The following is a 23410-nucleotide window of genomic DNA, read 5'->3' on the forward strand; positions in this document are numbered from 1 at the left end:
TGATCTACTTGTTTTATTATAGAAAATGTTTACGCTATAGCGAAAATCCCACATCCAATAAGTTAAATCCGTAGATTTACCAAAGAAAATCGATTTACAGCAAGGAAGTAAACACAAAAACTGTAATAAGGATATTTATGAACTGAAAAAATCCGCACAGAAAATGAATTTAAAATTTTTACCGAATTGTACTAGCCATTTCTTGAGTTTTAAAGTGGAATCATGGTTCCTTGTTATTCCCTGATCTGACTAAGAGGCTAGCTCGGAAAGTAAAATACAAAAAAAGTAAATAAAATTTTAAGTTTGGCAGAAAACGCACAATGCTCCGAATTAAGATCGGCGTGAAAGATTGAAATTGAAAAATTGAAAACAATGTGAAATTGAAATTGAAAAGATGTTAAATTGAAAAACTCAATACGGGAAAACAGAATTCTTTATTATTCAACTCACAGTCATTTTATTTTTACTCTCAGGAAGTATATTGAACTATCCTTTCTTAATGAGACTTTTCAATTACCTTGCCTCCATACTGTCCTCTGAAGCCAGGCATTCCAGGACGACCAGGACTCCCTGAGGGGCCTTTAGGGCCTATCAATCCAGGACGGCCATCAAGAGCTGCTTCACCTAAGTCACCTTTGAAACCAGGTACACCAGGTAAGCCATCAAATCCTGTTTCGCCCTTCATTCCGTTGAAACTGCAAATTGTACAAACATTTAACTCCATTGCCTTATTTTTATTAGTGATTTAAACATCATAATATGAAGAAACTTAACATGTTAATTAAGCTCAGATAAGTCGAAAAAACAATGCGCAAAAATATAAATTTTTATTATAGTGAAGTAGAATAGCCTGGATCAAGATTATTATCGACAGTTACCTTTGAACACCATGATTGACGTTAAAGCGGAAAAGTCTATTGAAGTAATTTAAAATATATTTCCTAAGAATTTAGTCCTCTATTTTTAGTCCTAACTTTAAAAGCCAAGAAAAGGAATGTACCAACAGTTTGCAATGAGAATTAACCTGACGTTCCAGTAAAAGCAATAAGCCAAAAACGAAGCGGATTTCTATCACTTTTGTAATACAAAATTTATCACACATTCACCATCTGCTGCAAAAACTCGGCCCTTAATACATTGACAAAAATTGAACTTCGAATAGAGGTTTTGAGTGCGGTAGGGGGGTTGGGGGAGGGACACATCTCGATATTTTCATCCAGCTCATGAAGAATATAATATCTAAAACTGGGCACGAAGCATAAGCCACTACATTAATGAACTGTTTGCCTCCCAAGTATTTTGTGAGTGGTCAAAAGAAGATAAATTCTGGGTGTGATAAACTGAGCTATGAAGGGGTGGGGGAGGGTGTTCACATTGCGTGGCCTTATGTTGTCATGCAGATGAAGAACCTCTCGCTTCTATGGATCACGTTCTGTAATGACGAGCAGGTATAACGTCCCTCAAAAGCTTACAGTTCTAAACGTATTGATGGTATGACGTTTACATAAACAAATTATCATACATAATAAAGTCACTATACACCAAAACGGAAACAAAACAGAAAAACCAAATAAATTAACAGTAACGGTCAGTTAAACTAGGGTTGTAAAAGCAATATAACCGTTTTTCCTATATACTTTACCCTAATATACCAAGAAATAAATTACTTTACCTTATCCCAGAAGGTCCCTGGTCTCCTTGTTCACCTTTAGAGCCAATTATACCCGAACGACCAGGAATACCATCATATCCAAGCCTTCCTCTGATTCCTGGGGATCCAAGTTCACCTAAGAAAAAATTGTTTTTAATTTTTTTTTGCTGGATCATGATATAATAATTGTTTTAAAACTATGAGCTTAGCAGCAAGTGGTGAATCAGCTGGTTGTGGAGGAAATACATCAGTGGCCAGTCATATACCACAATCTCAGCCGCTATTACAGTTTGATATTAATCATTCGTGTAAATGCAAGTATTCACGCATAGCAAACACACCTGCTCTGGCTTTCAGTCCTTTTAACTTATTAAATAAAAAAAACAGTTTTTTTCATATACGGAAATTATTCCGTATATGAAAGGGGCTGTCCCCTCCTCAGCGCCTTACTCTTTACGCTAAAGTTTTTTATTGTTTAAAAATAAAATAAAATAGAGTTGTGAGAAAGTCAAACTTTAGCGCAAAGAGCGAGGCGCTGAAGAGGGGACAGCCCCTTTCATATACGGAATAATTTCTGTTCGTTTTAAGTTTTAATGTCGCTCCTTACTTTCAGTTTAAAAAAATTGTTTTTTTTATTTAATTTTTAAACGTTTTAGAATTAATGCAGGTTTTGACTTTGGCTCACCGTACATGAATAATTAAAACAAAATTTGCATATTAATTTTACTTTTATTTGGTTAAATGGCTTTCTCGGAACTTGTTGAATTTTATTAACGAACGTTTTTATTAGTAGTAAATATGCATAAGTTACGAATTAACTTACGTATCGAACTTCTATATTCACATATTTTTAGTACGTATATTAGGGGGTTTGCTCCCTAGTCTATACCTTGCTCTTTAAGCTAAAGTTCGAATTTTGTTCCAATTCTTTAAAAATGACCCCTTAATCACAAAGGCCGTTAATTAGAATAAATAGCTCTTATGAAAGTACTAAGAAATCTTTGGCTTAAAGAGTGACGTATTGACTAGGGGGTGAACCCAATAATAAAGCTAATATTTTCTGTTCGTTTTAAGTTTTGATGTGGCTCCTTACTTTCAGTTGAAAAACTTGTTTTTTTTATATTTAATTTCTGATTTTTTTTTTAAATAATGCTGGGGAGTCCGGCGCTCCCTTCATAGCAATGTCCCTTCCCCCATGAAAACTTCCTTCATGGAAAGATCCTCCCACATAACCCCCGGACCCCCCCCCCCCACCTTTAAACATCATTTTCTTAGAATGAAAAGTAAACTACTGTCAAGTCTGTTTTCCATTTATCTTAAGAAAATATTTTTCTAGAAAGAAGTTTCTTAAAGTAAATTAAAGAGTCATATTAAAACCTAAAACGAGCAGAATTGAAGTCATATAGTAATTCAAACTTAAAACGAACAGAAATTATTATGAGTGAATAAATGAAACCCAATGTGAATAGAAATTAAAATAAATGTTCATGTTATACATAAAGATAATACATAATGCTATAGATGAATATTTATTTCATAAAGAGAACAGAAATTGAAATGAATAATCAAGTCAAGCTTAAAAAGTAGAGAAATTCTTAAATCTTCTAAAGACTGGTATTTCGAGCAAAGGGATTTTATTGGTCATAATATCAAGAATAACCCAATAAAAAGAACAAATGCTACCACAGATTGGCAGTATACGGGGTAAAAAAGCAGTGATTGAAGGAGCAAATTATGTAAGAATATAACCCTAACATCTTGTTATTAAACAGGAATTGAAATAAAACGTATATATCATTCAGTACAGAATTAGTTTCCATTTATTTTTGTTTTGTTTCACAATTCAGCATGACAACACTGTCCAAAAAATTATGCGCAAAGCTTTTTAACCTAAATATTCGTGTAGCAACTAAAGAAAAATCACAGACGAACCCGGTTTTCAGGTACGAATAAGCCTAAGATGGAGCCAGGGGGGGGGGGGGAAATGTTTCCATTTTGATGTCCTCAGTACTTCAAAGTACAAACATAACTTTCTTATTTTGATTTCCTTTGAAGGTCTTGATGAAGTTGTTAAAACACCGTTCTAATTTCTGATAGTAATTTTAATAATATAAATTTTAGCTCTAATACCTTTTAGGTTTTTGCTCTTTTTTCTTTTACGGAAAGGAAATTATATGCTTATTTTTATCTCTTTTTTTTTGGCAACGTCAAATGAAAGGGGTAGTCTTAACTTTAGAGGGAGCTCATTCGACTGAAAATTGATAGTTCTAACGTGCTTTCCAAGAGTTGAAAGTTACTAAAGGGGAACCAGATTCTCCCCGGTTACCTTTATTGCTGCCCCCCCCCCCCCTTAACCCCTCAAGACATACAATCAAAATTGAGTTCAAAATAGTAAAAAGGTACAATATATATGCCTCCAGGGATGACACAAGTTGCACAGTCATTGGGACAAGGACCGTAAATGTTACAAACAGCTCATTATTTATAGTAAATAGGTTTTATATTTGAAAAAAGGGGTCTTCTTGGATCTTAGGGGTGTAATTGGTAGGAAACTTTCAGGGATCATTCTCTAGGCCAAGAGAACCACGCAATTTGCTAGGGAGGAGGAAAGGCTACAGAGGACCCAAAAATAAGTTTAAAAATAATCTCTCAGATCAGTCTGAGATAGGCAGAGATGATTCTAAGGGGCTAAGAATTGTTTTGGGCACGGGCCCATAAAAAGAGCCAGCAAACTTTTTCTCTTCGATTGGCTCAGAGCTTTTAACTTTAATCCCTTAGGGTATGGGGACCCAAACGCAGGAGGAAAAGTAGAAAAGACGTTCGTTCTCTCAAAATGGGGCCCAAAGAAGGGTAAAAAAACTAATTATTTTTGTGAACTACTTGAAATTTAAAACCAAAGTCCCTGGTACAAAGGGACCGTAATGAGCAAAAAATACGTAGTTTGGGGCCATAGGCACCCCAAAAACGGGCTTTAAAAAGGACCAATTTTTTTCCGACTGACTTGAAAGTCCTTCGTCAAATCCAATTCATAGGGGAAAACTGAAAAGAAAATTTGGTTTGCCCCGAGCACGTATCCCCAGAAAGACAAAAAAAAAATCAGTTGGGGCCTGATCCCCCAAATATAACGGCTACAATGGTCCACGGATTGGCTTGTCATGGTTGCAGCGGCAGCTGCAACCTAGTAAAGAGCGAACCACAGCCCATAGTAATCAAAAGTTGAAAAATGTGTTTTCAATAAAACTGTCTAGTGGGAAAAAATTGCCATCTGCCACTGAATCAGGAATGGTAACTATTGTTTCGGTTAATCTTAGAAGCAAAAGTTTATTGCGAAAAGAAATTTATTGCGATTTCGAAAAAGAGCCTGAAACCCCTTGGGAATGGCGTCAAATTGAAACAAACTGCGTACCATTGGAATAATCATGGTCCAAAACCTTTTCTAGGATAATTACAGTCCCCCACCATGAATATCAAGGAAAAAGAGTTTTTTGCATGGGTAGCACTGACCTGTCTCCCTTTTTTTTCTAGAAGGGCTAGGGGGTGGCCAGAGTATCCTAGAGAGGTTTATAATAGCCCATTGAAAAGAGAATTGAATTATCAAGTGCCCTTTTTAAGTGACCAAAAAGATTGGAAGGCAAACAGCCCTCCCTCCCTACAGGCCCCCTCCCCCCAAATAGTCCTATAAAAATTTTGAGATAGCAATTTTGTTTAACATAGTTCAAAGGTCCAATATATATGGTTTTGATATGGCCCTCCATAGTCCCTGGGGAAGGGCTTTATGTGGTATCGGGTGTATCGATATCGCGCGTATTGGTATCGCATGTATCGTATCGGGAATATAGGTATCCGCTGTTGTTTTTTTTCAGTCATTTTCTAGGCTCATTTTTTAAAGCATGTCCCGGCGAGGTATCATGGTTGCAGAGACAGCTGCAACCTAGTAAAGAGCGAACCACAGCCCATAGTAACCAAAAGTTAAAAAACGCGTTTTGAAAAAAACTGCCTTGTGGAAATAAAAATCCCATCTGACACTGACTCAGGAACGTTAACTATTATTTCGGTTCGTCTTAAAAGTAAAAGTTCATTGCGAAAAGAAATTTATATTGATTTCCAAAAAAGCCTCAGACCCCTCGAAAATGGCGTCATATCAAAATGAAAAATGTACCATTGGAATCAACATGGTCAAAACCTTGTGCAGGGAAGTTACAGTCCTCCTCCCTGAACAATAAGTAAAATCACTTTTTTGCATCGGTAGCACTGATCTTCCGTTTTTTTTTTGTTGTTTTTTTTCAACAGGTCTAGCGGGCTACCAGAACATAATAAAGAGATTCTTAATGGCCCATTCAAAATCTATTTCTTATATTTAAGTGCTTTTTATAAAATCTGCCATCTGCAAGTGCCATATGGCACTAAAAAGGCACTTTTTGTGCTATTTCTCAAAGGGTGGCACTACCTGGCTACCAGAACATCGTTGGTAGGTCTTTTATAGCCCATATAAAAGACATTGCACATATCTACGTCTTTCATATAAATTCCACCATCATCAAGTTCAAATGGCACTAAAAACGGCACTTTTGATGTCGTGTCTCAAGTGCACCATTTTAATGGTGCACTAGGAAAAAAAAAATTGATTTCCAACAAAATGTTTTGCTCGAATTCAAACAAGTAAAAAAAAAAACAATTTTTCTGTTGGAATTGTGACTTGCTTAAACAGTGTTGATATCAATCAACACTGTTTGAGCTTAAACAGTAGTTAGAAGTTTCTTGAATATCATTTCAAATTTGACTATAGGACCATTGAAAGTAATATGTTGAGTATAAGTTCAATTCAAATATTTGAATTATAGCAGAAACAGGGGAATACTAATTGAATTTTGAGCATATAAAGATAATTATAAAAATAAGGAAATATATTTTTACTTTGAAATAAGTTTAGCTTTCTTGTCTGCATAATGAACCCGCAGAAATTTATGAACAAAAATTATCTATTAACTTTTACAATCGCTTTTTTTAAATACATTTTTTGTGAGTTTCTGTATGTACAAAATTTCTTAAGATGCTACCCTAACTTTAACAGTACTAACGGTGAAAATATGTTAACTTCTTAATCTAATTTTTGCTAATTAATAGCAGAAATCCTTCTATAGTAACTACTTACGTTTGATCGATGAATCTGTTTTTTGTTATAAAGCCTGGAAAACATTTCAAAAAAAATTCTTCTCAAAATTTTGCATATATTTACTGCTTACACTCAGTAACCAAGTAAGAAAATATACCGAATAAAAGAAGACGACTGTAAGGGTATTTCAGTACACGTAAAGGAACCAAAAGCTTCCCCAAAAAAGAGAATTTTCTAAAATGGTGCACATTTCAACTGGACTCAGAAATACTACACTTTAATAGCATGAATCGTGCTTCAAAAACTCCGGTTTGCTACAGGAATAATTAAAAAATAAGACGTTAGCCCAATAAGTTTTATCAAACAGTTCATAGTGTTAAACTGTAATTAAGGAGCGACTCAGCTCAATTGTAACCAAAACTCAAAAATAGAATTTTGAAAACAATTGATAAAAATTGGTTTTATATGCAGATTGCAAATATATAAATTTCGTTACGTTTAATATCTACCAGCCAAAGGCTCCAAGCCTCAGAAGAAAAAGAAATCCGGCTCCTTGAAATCAGGGAGCCTGATTTTAGAAAAAGGAGACCCCTCCCCCCCAAAAAAAATTCAATAAATCTTAATGTAAATCAGACCTTCAGATTCAGCGTATCAGAAAATTTTCTTGTGGGGTTATGATCTCCTATCTGCACAAATGTGGAATTTATGTTTTTGCCAGAAGATTGACCACGGATGAATTTCAATTGGAAGTTTTTTTGTTCTACCTTTCTTTTTAAAAGACCGTAAAGATTGGAGGGCAACTAAACCTCCCCCAAAGACCTAATTTGTCTCTTATTTTGTTTTCGAATGTTATGATTTAAGATCAATTTGACAAACAAAAAAAATCATCTCCTTCAACTACCTACAAACGTATAACACAGAAGTAGATTTATTATTAAGACCTTCAAACGACGAAGCGATGATTTTACCTTGGGGGCATTTAGATCAGAGAGAGAGAAGACGTTCTGATTGTGATGGTAAGTATTCAGTTTAGTTTATCAAACAGTTCGTGGTAACGAACTGTAAGTAAGGAGCGACCCGGCTCAATAGTAACCGAAACTCTAAAACACGGAATTTTTATACCAATAGATACATCAAAGGAATCAAATTCCATTTCTAATTTAAAATATATAAGTTTCATCAAGTTAAATCTTACCTATCAAAAGTTACGTGCCTGAGAAAATTTTGCTGAATTTTGAAAAAAGGGGGAAAAACCCTCTTAAAATTATGGAACCTTAATGAAAATCACACCATCATATTCAGCGTATCAGAGAACCATACTGTAGAGGTTTCAAGCTCCTATCTACAAAAATGTGGAATTTTCCATATTTTGCCATAAGAAAGATCACGGATGCGTGTTTATGTGTTTGTTTTTTTTTTTTTTTTTTGTGTTTTTTTCCCCAGGGGTGATCGTATCGACCCAGTCGTCCTAGAAGATCGTGGGAGGGCTCATTGGAACGGAAATTAAAAGTTCTAGTGCCCTTTTTAAGTGACCAAAAAAAATGGAGGGCAACTAGGCCCCCTCCCACGCTCATTTTTTTCCCAAAGTCACCCGATCAAAATTTTGAGATAGCCATTTTGTTTAGCATGGTCGAAAATATGATAAAAATGTCTTTTAGGATGACTTGATCCCCCAAAGTCCCCTGGGGGAGGGCTGAAAGATATAAACTTTACTCAATTTTAACAAATAGTATTGGTTATTGTGAAGTATACAGACTTTTTCAGAGGAGATTTTTTCTGGTAGGTGGGGGAAGGAGAGGGTCGGGGGCTATATGAAAGGATCTTTCCATGATGGAAGTTTTCATGGGGGAAGGGACATTGCTATGAAGGGGGTGCCGGATTTCCCAGCATTATTAAAGAAAAAGATCAGGAATTAAATTTAAAAAAAACAAGTTTTTCAACTGATCAACTGATTGTGATTAAGAGGTCATTTTTAAAGAACTGGAAAACAAATTCGAACTATAGTTTAAAGAGCAGGGTATTGACTAGGGGGCGAACCCCCTAATATACGTGTTAAAAATTTATGAATAGAGAAGTTCGTTACGTAAGTTAATTCTAAGTTACGTATATTTATTACTAATAAAAACGTTCGTAAATAAAATTAAACAAGTTTCGAGAAAGCCATTTAACCAAATATAATATGCAAATTTTGTTTTAATTATTCATGTACGGTGAGCCAAAATCAAAACCTGCATTAATTCAAAAACGTTCAAAAATTAAATAAAAAAAACAAGTTTTTTAACTGAAAGTAAGGAACGACGTTAAAACTTAAAACGAACAGAAATTATTCCGTATATGAAGGGGCTGTCTCCTCAACGCCTCGCTCTTTACGCTAAAGTTTGACTTTCTAAAAACTCTATTTTTTTAAACAATAAAAAAACCTTACCATAAAGAGAGAGGCGTTGAGGAGGGGACAGCCCCCTTCATATACGGAATAATTTCTGTTCGTTTTAAGTTTTAACGTCGTTCCTTACTTTCAGTTAAAAAAACTTGTTTTTTTTATTTAATTTTTAATATTGATAACTCGTGTCTTATTTTTCCCAAAATGTTTAAGATAGTACATTTTTATAAATAAAAAGAAGTTTGGTAAAATTCTACAGTACTGTTCTATTAGCTGTAAACCATGCAAGAAATGAAGTTCGGTTAATCTAATGAGATAAAACAAAATAGGATAAAAATGTAATAGTTTAGAAACAAAATTTGGTTATATATTTGCACATTAGGGGGTGGGGGGTAAAGCAAAGCATATATTAAATACGTAACCTAATCTAGGTACCTTTTCCCCCCTAAACCCAAAGAAACTAAAGTTTAAATATTGTAAACACAGTTAGAAACCACTGTTTGCAATCCAATTCTCCGTTGAGAGAACCTGTTTGACTAGTTTCTTTTATCATATATCTTGCGTGGCTTACAGCTAATAGAACAGTACCAATTCTACTTTAGCTACTTTTAGCTATCTTGGAAAGGGGTTAGGTTAGAAAAATGAAACTTTCAGAGATGGGTTTACAGCCTAAAGTATGGGTACTTATGCACTATCTGGAACACGCACGAAAAACAAAATTTGGTTGCTGCTAATGAAGTAAAATAAAATAGGATAAAAATATAATAGTTTTAAAACAAATATCAGCTATATGTTTGCACATTATGAGGGTGGGGGGGGGGATAAAGCATAGCATATATTAAATACCTAACCTAACCAAACCTAGGTACCTTTTCCCCCCTAAACCCCATAAGACAATACTTTAAATATTGTAAACCCAATAACAAACCACACTTTACAATCCTTTTCTCTATTGAAAGAAACCCGTTTCGAAAGAAACCCGCATCTTCCCTATAATAATAATAATAATTTATTTATAACCCACATAATAACAAGTTATGGAACTTGTGGAGTAACAAAAGAAAAAAAGAAAGAAAATGAAATACACTACAAAAAACAACAACAAAAAAACACTACATTGAGATTAACCGAACAGACGGACCAAAGGATGATGAGGCGATAAGCGATAAAAAGCTGATTCCGACAACCTTCCATGCAGCACAGCCAACTTTGCAGTTATATCAGGGACATTACTTACGAATTATCAAACTTACGAATTATCTTAACATTACTATGCCAGGGGGGAAGATAAAGTAAAAATTTACAATATCTGAAATAAAAAGTCCAGATCTGCTTAACATCATTTGTCTTTAAAAGGGGATAAACACCAGAAACACAAAGGAAAGAATGATTACAAAATGTAGCATATAGCCTCCCTAGTGCATGCCTATTACACATCCCTCAATTGTCAACAATCTTGTAATAGCCCATTTGAATTTTCTTTCGAAAATCACGAACAGTTCCCTGACGTAGACTAGAAATTGAATTAGTAACAGCAATACCCAACCACCGAAAGGCGGAAACAGAGGGTATAGAAAAACCGCGACAAACTAAGGGAGCATTAGAGGAAGTCGGACCATTAAAACTTAGAGACTCACATTTCTCACCATAAAGAGAAAGACCAATTTTATAAATTATACGTGAAAGTTTTGAAACCATAAGCGAGAGACCTTGCTTGATTTTACACAAAAGTAAAAGATCATTTACTTAGGCAAGACAAGAAACATCTGAGAATCCAATGAGATAGTTTGATCTATCTTCATCTAAAATACCAGAAATGCACATTTTGAATATACTATGTGATAAAACCCCTCCCTGTTTGACACCCCGATATAAATGGACAAACAGAGGTCCAGATTTATTATTTTGGAGGAAAGAATTCTCATACCAAAAACAAAAAAGAAAAATGACTGAAAGATTTCCACCATTATTAAAGAAGGAAAAAAAAGCTTGACTATGGACTACACTGTCAAAAGCTTTAGAAAGGTCTAAGGTACATATATAATGTAGCGACCCCTCAGTTAGGCTATTGTCAAGGGCGGATGCAAGATTGCAGTGTGCATGTTGACAGCCAATACCAGATTGAAACCCAAATTGAGTCGATCCGAAATTTATGTTTTTATTTAAATGAGGACTTAAAATATATTCAAGGAGTTTACTCAAGTTACATATAGTGGCTATAGGGCAGTAAGATGAAAAATGAGAAGGGAGATTTCTCCGCATTAAAATTGAGGTTGACATTTCCACAGAGAAAGCTATCTGAAACCAGTGAAGATGTTAAACACATTTGGAACAACAACTGCAAATGAAATAAAAGAACAACACACTTTGGATTTACATTATTTACACTAATAACATGAATATCAACGGATGAAGGTTTCAGTTGCTTAATTGCATTTTCAACAGCATTTATTGATACTGGAATAATATGGACTAGATGAAGCAAAGGTGGAAGAATTTTCGAAAGCAACCGAGAATAATGTGACTGCACGAAAAAAGTAATTTTGGAAAAAATTGCCGAATAGTAAACATACCAAGCTGAACTAGAAATAGAATCACTACTATAAACATCATTTTTATCCAGCTTCTCAGAATTGATCAATCTAGACCAATTCTTTTTAGCAATCAATATACTATAGCGCATGTGTTCCAAATAGTACATAAGTATCAAAGTATGTCCCGGGAAAGTATTTTGAAGTACCTACCTCCACTCCCTCTCCCTCTAGAGGGTCCTTAAATTTGCCTACATGACAGGTCTATGCTTATTAAAGTTTTGAAAAAACAAAATTTTACCTTAATTTCCAGTTATCAGTTTCTTTTTCTCAAGGTTTAGTTCCAAAAATGTAAGTCCTGTTATTTGAGTAGAATTTTAAGCCATATCAATGTTTTTTTTCTCCAAAATCTAGGAAATGTATTTGCATATCCTTAAAACCTTATAAATGGTGGGATTCAGAGAAGTTGTAAAGCTGAAAACAATTTTGCTGTACTTCATCTAAGCAGAAGACCTATTTTACAAGGTTTCAATTTTATGACACACAGATTTTATCAGGCGGCGAACAAGAGAATTGATGAGATCTGATGAGTAAGTAAAGGGTATTCAGAAAAGACAGGATTCGTGGCATTATTATTGCAACCGTTCACCTCTGGAGGTAGAAAAAATGGGGGAATTCTTTCTTTTATTTGTGCCTCGATTTGATTTCATCTTCACTTCAGGTCCGAGTGTCACTGTTTTCCTGATTGGAAGATATTTCTTACTCAACTGTCTTCTTTTGGCTTGCTACTACGCCATTGATTTACTGATTTCTACCATGAAAAAATGCAGCCGATAAGAGGTGTCATATTATCTGGGAGAAAGTTTTTGTTGTAATTTTCTGTTCTTGTAAAATAAATGAGATTATTTTTTTTGTATTTATTGATGCTTCAGAAAGAAGAAAGGGAAAATGAATCCTGAGAACTGGACATTAGACTGTAGACCTAGGAAATTGAACAACGCAAGTGATGGAAATCCAATAAAAGAACGGAAAATCCAGCAAACAAGAAGGAAATCCATTAAGGATTTTAAAATCCAACATGTTGTTTTGGCAACAAACTGATAATTCAATTCGGGTATGGGAATTCAATATTTTTGTTTCTCAACAAATTGGAAATTCAATAATTACCATGGAATTCTAAAATGGTCTCATATATTCAATTTCAGCTGCTGAAATTCAAATTTTGTTGTTGACAAACAGTACATACAAACAATTTTTGTTGAATCTCAAACGATTTTTTTTTCAGTTCTACATTCCTGATGCCGCCATAACATCCTTTGCGGATGACATAGCTATAACGATTGCTGGAAAGGCTTTGAGTGAGCTTGTTCCAAAAGCAAATAAAGTGCTACTTGAACTACATATTTTTACTAGTCTTAGTTGCTTAGCAGTGAATGTGAGTAAAACTAATTACATGATTTTTATTCGTACTGGAGTTATTGATAATATTTTCGGTTTGGTTAATTTTAATGATACAGAGATTAAGCAGATATTTGATACAAGGTATCTTGGTTTTCAAATTGATTGTAATTTAAATTGGAAAAGACATAGTGAAACTGTATCGGTGAAAGTTGCGCAGGGCTTAGGGCTGATTCGTAGATTTAAACATGTTTTTCCTGTTTCAGTTTTGAAAATTTTATATAATTCACTTATTCATCCTTACATTGTATACGGTTGTTCTGTGTGGGCTAGTAATTTTGTTGTAAATTTTAAACGGATACAAATTGTGCTGAATAAAACGCTGCGCCTGCTCGATGACTTTGAAAAATGTGAACGTACAATGGATTGTTGTCACCATTTTAATGTTTTAAATGCCGAGCAATTGAGGAAATATCAGACAGGTATTTTTGTGTATCGGTGTTTAAATAAATTAGTACCTAATTATTTTTGTGATGTTTTATCATCGAGTTCTGCGTACTATTATTATGATACAAGGAATTCTGCGGACCTAGTACATGAGAGACGACACACTGCTAGGTCTAGTTTTGCATTTAGGCATGTGGGTGTTTCGGTATGGAACAGTCTTCCGGAAAGCACAAGGATGGCTGAGAGTGTGTCCTCTTTTAAAAATAGGTTAAAGAATTTCATAATGAATAGGGATGGCTGAGGGGGGGGGCTGTATTCTGTCTTTTGTCTTGTGTAAGGATTGGTTTGCGGTTCCCATGAGGTTTATTTCTTATTTATTTATATGATTGCATTATTATTATTATTTTTTTTCCATTATATATGTGAGTAAGTTTTTTTCAATATATATATAAGTAAGTAAAATAGTGAGTCCTGCCACAAACAAATCTGTATAGATTTTCACGTGGTAGGTCGGTTTGATATGTTTTTTTTGTGAATATTGATATTTAATAAAAATGAATTTTCTCTCTCTAAACAGCACTTTTGGTGCCACTTCTTAAGTGGAAGAGTTTGGAATTATAAAACTGCGCCAGTGCAATAATTATGATCGAAAGCCCTCAAAGGGAGGTTTATAAGGTCTCCTCTCGTATACTCCCCCTTAACACCCTCTTAGCAAATTTCATGAATCAACTAGTCATAGTAAAGGTAATAGATTATTGCGGAAGCAAATTAGCTAAAACTAATAACTTTTCAACTAAATATCTACCAAAAATTAAGCCTGATTGATGAACAGTTTTGAATTGAACCTTCAAACTTCACTCTGCGATGAAGCCTGTGTGGTAGTTCTGACGGTGGTAATTGAGGGGAAGTGACGTACTTGCCCCCTTAGTTTTTGCTCTTGCCTAGGTTTGGAAATCACCTTTTTTTTGGTCATTTCATTGGAAAAGGCACTCGTTTCACTTAAACAAGTTGGGAAACAACTGAAAGTGCACTTTGTGGGAATGTGCTATCAAGTCAAACTTATAAAAAGCGATTAAGTATAAATATAAGCTATTATATGAGCCCTTAAACAGCTTTCTTTTGTTACAGAAGCCTTCTAGTTTCTGCTAGTCAGTAGGTGATTTATAAAGCCCTGTCTTCCTTATGGCTTTTTCAAGCAAAGTCGGGAAAGCAAAAACATCATGCTGTTAATTGAAAAACAATCGTTCCTAAGAATTATTTATTGTTTTGTGAAGCGTGGATAATGAACTTTATGTTACAGACTAAAATTTTTCTTAGCTGTCAAGGTTATTTGCAGTATTTTTTAGAGCTGTCTTATCTCCCCTAGATCGGTGATAATTAGAAATTATATTAAAAATAAGTTTTCAACTCAAACTAAGAAATGACATTAGAACTTAAAACGAGCATACATTATTCCGCATAAATAAAAAAGATCATGGCAGCACTTTTTCTGCATTAAATTTTAATCAAAAACGAACAAAGATTAATTTTAAAAAAACAAAGTTTTTCCAAGGGATGTAAAAAGCGAAGTTTAAACTTAAAACGGACAAAAATTATTACTTCAGAGCCTATTTAATATATATTAATATAACTAGTACAAATAAACCAACTAATTATGTTTTCCTATGCTTTTATGATTATACAAAACTAGCGCTTTACTGGGAACACGAAATAATACAAGAGTTTTGGTACAGTAAAAGCAAACCAATTAAGGACACTTTTTATAGAATCAAAATATTATCAATCCCTTTTAAGATTAAGCAACAATCCATTTAAGATTTTCTTTATTTTTTTACGGTTAATTTGGTATCACTTCTGCACAATGGCTCAGTTCAATGGCTTGGTTCTTAAAAGGACATATCATGATTAGTTTGTACACAAGTTCAAATTAAGGCCATTTTGATAGTATTAGGACTATAGACTAGCTTTAAAATTTGTATCATAGCTTGAAATTCACTCTTGTATAGAGAGAAATAATTGGATTTCCAGAGTTCATATTATGTCTTGTTTGATCTTCATTTCAAGTGTTACTAAAGCATATTTCTTACAATTTAAGACTGTATATTACCCACTCTTGGTATTATAGCTAGTGAGAGCAAAATGCTGCTTGATAAATCAGTCCAATAGTTCTGTATGCTGTTCAATTACTTTGCAATTATTAAAAAATATTTAGTTTTATGCTTATTTTTTTAAGATAATTTTAATTGTTTACTGAAAGTTACTAATGTCACAACTGGTGTAAGACTATGAAAAGCTTTATAGATTCGTTTAGTGTTGTCCGGCTACATCCTCACTTTCGAATCTTAAATCAATAATCCTGTTTTTTATACTTGACTTTTGTGTTTTCAGTAAAGCGCTAGTTTTGTATAATCGTAAAAGCATAGGGAAGCATAATTAGTTGGTTTATTTGTGCTAGTTATATTAATATATATTAAATAGGCTGTGAAGTAATACATTTTGTCCGTTTTAAGTTTCAACTTCGCTCTTTGCTTCCCTCGGGAAAACTTTGTTTTTTTTTAAATTGATAGCTTACAAGAATCGTTACCTGGGTTAAGAAAGCCAAAACTTTTTTGGGAGCGAGAAGGGTGTTTGGAGGGCCTAAAATGGACCAAAAAGGACTGAAGACATATTTTATAATTGGCTAAAAACTTAGATATGTAAGTCCGTGTGTCAATAGACACCAATATACAAGAAACAGTAAGGGACAATAAGAAACAATCATATCTTATTCTAGGTTTTTTTTTTTTTTGTTTTTTTTTATATCCTGCTGTACTGGCGAGGAATTCTTTCAGAGGTAAGAATGAAATATTTGGATTTTGCTCAATTTTCATCAGCCTAATTGTTTTAATCCCATTTTATCGCCATTTTTTAGTAAGGAAAATATATGATAGATGTCATTAATACATGACAACATTTTTGCAAAAGAGGGTAAGATGGTTTACGGTTGAATACTAATTTAAGCTACGTACCTTTGTCTCCTGCATCGCCCTTTGGACCTTTCAAAGACAAACCAGGCAAACCAGGAATACCAGGAGGCCCATTAAGGCCATATTCACCGGGTGCACCTAAAAAAGAGACACATTTTAAACTTGGGCCGAGTATTTCTTTTTGACGTTAGTCATTAGAAAACTATGGAAAGTCAATATTTTCCATAAATTTTGAAAACTGAATTTCCTCAAAATTATTTTCGGCAATTTTGATCTTCAACCCTTTTAACTGTCTTTTCAGGAGTCATCTCCCCCATTTATATACACTTTTATTTTAACTTCCTTTTATACGTCCAATTTGTTTTCAGTTTAGGTTTTTTTGTAACAGGAACAGGATATTTTTTCCTTAAATTATCCAAAATATTGGCATTATTAGCCTGTATTTACTATCTGGATGAAGGTGAAATAAATTCAGAACCGATGATTTTGAAACCATACTCCTTCTAATTCTTGAGGAGTCCATAAGAAACCTTTAAGGTGTACAAACAATTTAAGAAAATTGAAATGAATCGCTAACTCTATAATGCTGTCCTTTCATGGTAAAATAATGCGGGCATGCAATGTAAATTGTAAATCTAAAAGGTTTGCATCGTAAAATTTCAAGAAGCATCACACTATGACATAAAACCAAAATACAATCATATTTAAAATAACGTTTATTAATTACCCAAAGTCATCAATAAGATAAAAAGTGGAGTAAAACACCAACGAAAAAGCTGGTGTTTCTGTTTCTGCTTCCAGGGGTGATCGCACCGAACGAGTGGTCCTAACATATCGGAATAGGGTTCATTCGGAAGGAAATTAAAAGTTTTGATGCCCTTATTAAGTAGGAAAAAAGATCACACTACAGCAAAAAAGCTTTTTCTGTCATCTTGTGGTATAAAACAATAATTTTGGCTCACTGATGACCAAAACGTAACCGAGTGAAATTATAAGATAAGCAATCAATTTACAACTATTGAAAAGCTATATATTTAGCTTCCCAGTTTCAGAGGTCAGAACCCACACGGTGGCACACGTGTTTCTAAAGCTAGAGATGGTTAATACAGACAATTAGGTAAAAACAAGTATTTTTAAGATAAAAGTGAAGAGATTAGTATATAGAGTTGTGATAACCATTTCCATCTGAAATACTATCTTGATATTTGGGAAGGCGGAATTTTTAGTGCTTTAAGGGGTATAAGACGACTCAAATCCAATCCTTCCTTCTTTTTCAATCCTTCCTTCTTCCAAAAATATAAGTATTTTTACTTTTATAACTTTAATAAATCAAATAATACTAACATTTTGATTACTAAATATCAGTATATGTATATTAAACTGACAATGCACATTCATTTGTAGTTTTTTCAGTAAAGTGCAAATTATGTTCTGGTCTTGGGAAGGCATAGGGGTTTTCAGCCCAACTTATGTTAATTTCTGCTCGTTTTGATTTTGACCCGGTTATTTATTGTAGTTTTTATTTGTTTTGGGTTTCATTTATTTATCGATGCTGATTTGTGGTAGTTTCACGCTTAGTAGATTATTTGATTTTATTTTTGCTCATTTTTGTTTAACGGAGTCCTTACTTATCTTTGAAAAACTTATTTTGTGGAAAAAGTTTTTTTAATTAATTTCTGTTCGTTTTATATTGACATAGTCTTTTCAGAGAAAAAGAAAATAATACTTTAAATCTTTTTGTTTTTTTAAGAATTTATAGTTTGGCCTGATATTTGTTTGCTCGAAAAACATTTTCAGCAATTTTTAACAACATACACCCTTTTAAAAATCAGGACACAAATAGTACTGTTTAATTTAGTTTAAGACCTCCTCTAGTTCACCTGAAATGGAAAACTTGATACCATTCGCAAAAAAATCTGTTTACTTTCTTTAATAGCTTGGATACACATGCAATATTTTGATTTAATTAAATTTTAAGAGCAGAAGCAGCCCCGAAAGTTTGAACATAAGACCCTCAGTCGTTCTTGGGATACTGCTGAGATGCCTTATTGGGAATTAGCATTAACACAGTGCATTTTGATTTAATCTTATGGCAACATTTAGTTTAGAGCCCTTTTTGAAATTTCTATAACAACTTTCTATATAAACTTTATATGCCCCCAGGGCATAACTTACAAACCTTGCACTGAGGGCTCTGACCTAAATTCAAGAACTTTCAACCACGTTGAACAAAATGGATATCTCAAAGTCTTTATTGGATGTGTTGGAGATAATGGTGGGTGTGAGAAGAACATTTGTCGCTCTCCAATCACTTTCAATTATCAAAAAAGACACTATCCTTTTCAATACCCAATTGAGTGAACCCTCTCAAAGCTTCTACGCTTTCTATAAAAACCTTATATGCCCCCAGGGTATAAATTAAAGCCCTTGCCCTGAGGGCTGTAGGGGGGGGGCGGTGGGGGTGGGAGGGGTTGTCATCCTTAAAATTTCCAAAACTTTCAACTACGTTGAATAAAATTGCTATCTAAAATATTGATTGGATGTGTTTGGAGAAAAGATGGGCGTGAGAGGGAGGTTAGTTGCCCTCAAATCACTTTAGACTATTAAAAAGGGCACTAGCCCTTTGAATTTCCAATCGAATGAGCCTTTTTAAAAGTTTCTACGACAACGCTTTCAATAAAAAACCTTATAAGCCCCAAGGGCATAACTTACAACTCTTGCCCTAAGGATTGTGGTGGACTGTCCTCAAAAGCATAATTTCTATCTGGAAATCAACTACGCTGAACAACATGGCTATCTCAAAATTTTGATTGGATGTGTTTAGGGAAATGGTGGATGTGGAAGGGGTGTTAGTCGCCTTCTAATCACTTTTAAATATTAAAAAGGGCACAAGCCAGTCCAATTTCCAATTGAATGAGCGCTTTTCAAAGTTTCTACGACAACTTCTTCGATACGAAGTGCCCTGCTCTAAAGGAAAAAATTAATAAATAATACACTGTGCCAACATCGTTCGTATATTCCCCCAGGGCATAACTTAAAACCCTTGCCCTGAGGGTTGTGGGGGAGTGTCCTCCTCTTTACTTAGTCCCCGTTTCTTGTCTCGTTCTCAACTGTCCCCGTTCTTTACTTAGGCAGCGCGATCGTACTGCCTATGATTTATACAACAACTTTCTATATAAACCTTACATGCCCCAGGCCATAACTTACAACCCTTGCACTGAGGGCTCTGAGGGGGTTATCATCCTAAAAGACCTAATTTCTAGAACTTTCAACTACGTTAAACAAAATGGATATCTCAAAATTTTATATTGGATGTGTTTTGGAAAATGGTGGGCGTGAGAGGGACGTTAGTCGCTATCCAATCACTTTCAACTATTAAAAAAGGCACTAGCCCTTTCAATTTCCAATAAAATGAGCGCTTTTGAAGTTTCTAAGACAACGCTTTCAATAAAAACTTTATACGCCACAGGCCATAATTTACAACCCTTGCACTGAGGGCTCTGAGAGGATTTTCATCCCAAAAGACCTAATTTTAAGAACTTTCAACTACGTTGAACAAATTGGATATCTAAAAATTTTAATTCGATGTGTTTGGGAAAATGGTGGGCGTGAGAGGGGCGTTAGTCGCTATCCAATCACTTTCAACTATTAAAAAAGGCACTAGCCCTTTCAATTTCCAATTGAATAAGCCTTTTCGAATTTTCTACGACAACGCTTTCAATAAAAACTTTAAATGCCCCCAGGATATAACTTAATCTAGTCGCATTGAGAGCTATGGGGGGAGGGGTTGTCATAATCATATACATAATTTCGAAAACTTTAGTCTACTTTTAAAATAATGGATATATAAAAATTTTGATTCTATGTGTTTGGGGAAATGATGGGCGTGGGGAGGGCTAATTGCCCTCCAATCACTTTCGACTATTAAAAAGGGCACTAGCCCTTTGAATTTCCAATCGAATGAGCCCCTTTTGAAGTTTCTTCGACAACGCCTTATATAAAAACCTTATATGCCCCCAGGGCATAACTTAAAACCCTTGCCCTGAGGGTTGTGGGGGAGTGTCCTTCTCAAAAATATATTTTCTATCTGGAAATCAACTACGCTGAACAAAATGGCTATCTAAAAATTTTATTGGATGTGTTTGGGGGAATGAAGGGCGTTGGGGGGGGAACTAGTTGCCCTCCAATCACTTTCGACTATTGAAAAGGTTACTAGCCATTTGAATTTCCAATCGAACGAGCCTGTTTTGAAGTTTCTACGACAACACCCTCTATAAAAACCTTATATGCCCCCAGAGCATAGCTTAAAACCCTTACCCTGAGGGCTCTGGGGGAGAGTCCTCCTCAAAAATATATTTTCTATGTGGAAATCAACTACGCCGAACAAAATGGCAATCTCAAAATTTTGATTGGATGTGTTTGGTAAAATGAGGGGCGTGGGGGGGGGGGCTAGTTGCACTCCAATCACTTTTGACTATTTAAAAGGGTACTAGTCCTTCGAATTTCCAATCGAATGAGTCTGTTTTGAAGTTTCTACAAAAACACCTTCAATAAAAACCTTATATGCTCCTAGGGCATTACTAAAACTCCTTTATCTGAGGGTACTGGGGGAGTGTCCTCCTCAAAAATATATTTTGTATATGAAAATAAACTATCCTGTATAATATCGCCATATCAAAATTTTGATTGGAAGTGTTTGGGGGAATGATGGGCTTGGGGGGGGGGGTAGGGAGGGGGGTTTAGTTGCTCTCCAATCACTTTCGACTATTAAAAAGAGCACTAGCCACTACAATTTCCAATCGAATGAGCCCTTTTTGAACTTTCTACGACACCTCCTTCGATACGAAGTGCCCGGGTAGGGAAAAAACAAAACAAAAACACATTGTGCCCACATCGTTCTTTACTTAGGCAGCGCTAGCGCGCTGCCTATGATTAAGACAGCTAGAGGGGCCATCACAGATTAGCTAAGTGCCCAGGAGGCTGTGAGATGGGTGCATTATACATACATCGATCAGCATAATTCAAACGAGCATTGTTCTAGAGGGCCTCAATGGATCTAAAATTCAGGTTAGAAAGATACGTTCTACCTATCCCAGGCACCTAATGAGTACTCACAAGAAAAGACTAACAGTTCGTGGTAACAAACTATAAATAAGGTGCGACTCGGGATAAGAGTAACCAAAACTAAAAAAAAATGAATTTTGGCAACAGTTAATGTAATCAAAGGAATTCGTTTCTATGCCGATTCCAAATGCACATAATTTATTAAGTTTAAAGTTACTCAACAGAAGCTAAGAACCTGAGAATTGATCTGATTTTCGAAAAAATGGAGAAAACCCCCAAAAAAGGCAATTGATCTTGCTGAAAATCACACCATTAAGATCAATGTATAAGATAACCTCGTTGTAGATGTTTCAAGCTCTCATCTACATAGATGTGGAATTTTGCATTTTTTTCCCCAGAAGAAAGGTCAGGGATGCATGTTTATTTATTTGTTTTTTTTTTCCAGAGGTTATTGTATCGTACCAATGGTCTAAGAGGATCGGGAAAAGACTTGTTCTAACGGAAATTAAAAGCACTAGTGTCCTTTTTAAGAGGCCACAAAGATTGTGCTACGTGAAAGTGAAATTCTCTGCCATTTTGCGGTACGAAATTCCGATTTTGGCTCAAAGAGGACTTATTTGCAACCAAAACCGATATCAAATTATTCTAGATTCCTGGGAATATTTTCGGTCTATGGATCTATTATTTGTGCTGGGGGGAGGTTGGAGTGATAGCGTCCCATCCATTACAAAAATCGTTTTCTATGTAGCATAGAAGATTAAATTCACATGCCTGCTGGCACAGAGGATGAAAAGTGGGGACGGGGCACCATGAGCCTAGCCAGGGAATTTCCTGGGGGTTGTTCGTAAGTGCTACCAAGAGCTTTGTTCAGAGCGAGTTTAAATGGTAACTTTTATTATTTCCAATTTACATACAATTTATACTGTCTTCTTGTTTCCCGGGGTGTCTCTCCTCCTACTGGCGTCTATGGGGATCATCCATCTAAAACAAGTTTGTTCGAGGAATTCGTCTTTAAAACCGTGGAAATGATGGTATTATAAATAGTTTTTATATTCGAAAGCCCCACCTTCGTAATAAATATTCAGAGATGATTATCATTCTCGAAATATTTTTACGAATATTGAAGTTGAGCATAAGAAATGGGAGTTGAAGGAGGGGTAGCAGACCGCCGTCATATTAAAGAAAGCCTTGGATAAAACTGTTCGTAAAATTGCTCTTTGAATAGAAACCGAAACTCTAAGAGATTTCGATTACAATATATGCAACAACAATTCAATTTAATTCAATTTATTGAAATAAAAACAAGATGAAACATAGCACCAATAATACAACAAAATGTATTATTTATACTAATTTTGAATACGGAAAAATACAGTAATTTTAAAGTTACTTATCAAAAGCTATTAACACATGAAATGTGCATAATTTTAAAAACTGGAATTTAACTCCCACATGAAGGAGTGCCATATTGATCGGACCCGAGGAGGACGAAACATCATCTTTTCATACTGAGGAGATGACGAAAAGTTAAATTTTGTTTTAAAGAGTCGGCATAATGGGTGTTACCCCTTCTTGCATTTAGGGTAAGCCTGGGAATACTATGAAAAACGAACAGCAATTAATTTTTCTCAAATAAAAGTAAAGAGCGGCACTAAAACTTAAAACAAAGGAAAATTATTTAAAGATGGCAGTCCCTGCTCTTTACGCTGCAGTTTGACATTCTGTCCCGATGTTTTGAGAGCGGCTGCTGAAACACCAGGGCCATAGAGCTGAGAAAAAAGTATTTTCAATCCGCAATAAAATTCGAGTGCAAAGAACAGGGGTTTGAGGAGAGGGCAGCCCCCCACATACAGAATAATT

General features: G+C 34.8%; 1 protein-coding gene across 1 annotated transcript in view; it reads right to left on the reverse strand.

The window, feature by feature from the left end:
• The window catches only part of LOC148941432 (uncharacterized), a 364996-nt gene that overhangs the window by 25114 nt on the left and 316472 nt on the right, over positions 1–23410 (reverse strand). The window contains exons 24-26 of the mRNA XM_089104420.1: positions 16529–16624; positions 1673–1787; positions 518–695 (exon numbers count right to left, since the gene is read on the reverse strand). Of these exons, the coding sequence (XP_088960546.1) occupies positions 518–695; positions 1673–1787; positions 16529–16624 (389 nt within the window). The remainder of the gene's footprint in view (positions 1–517; positions 696–1672; positions 1788–16528; positions 16625–23410) is intronic.

Source organism: Artemia sp. Qi Xiang Cuo, chromosome 18 (genome assembly GCF_049724085.1).
Source record: "Artemia sp. Qi Xiang Cuo chromosome 18, ASM4972408v1, whole genome shotgun sequence".
In the NCBI taxonomy this organism is placed as follows: Eukaryota; Metazoa; Arthropoda; class Branchiopoda; order Anostraca; family Artemiidae; genus Artemia; species Artemia sp. Qi Xiang Cuo.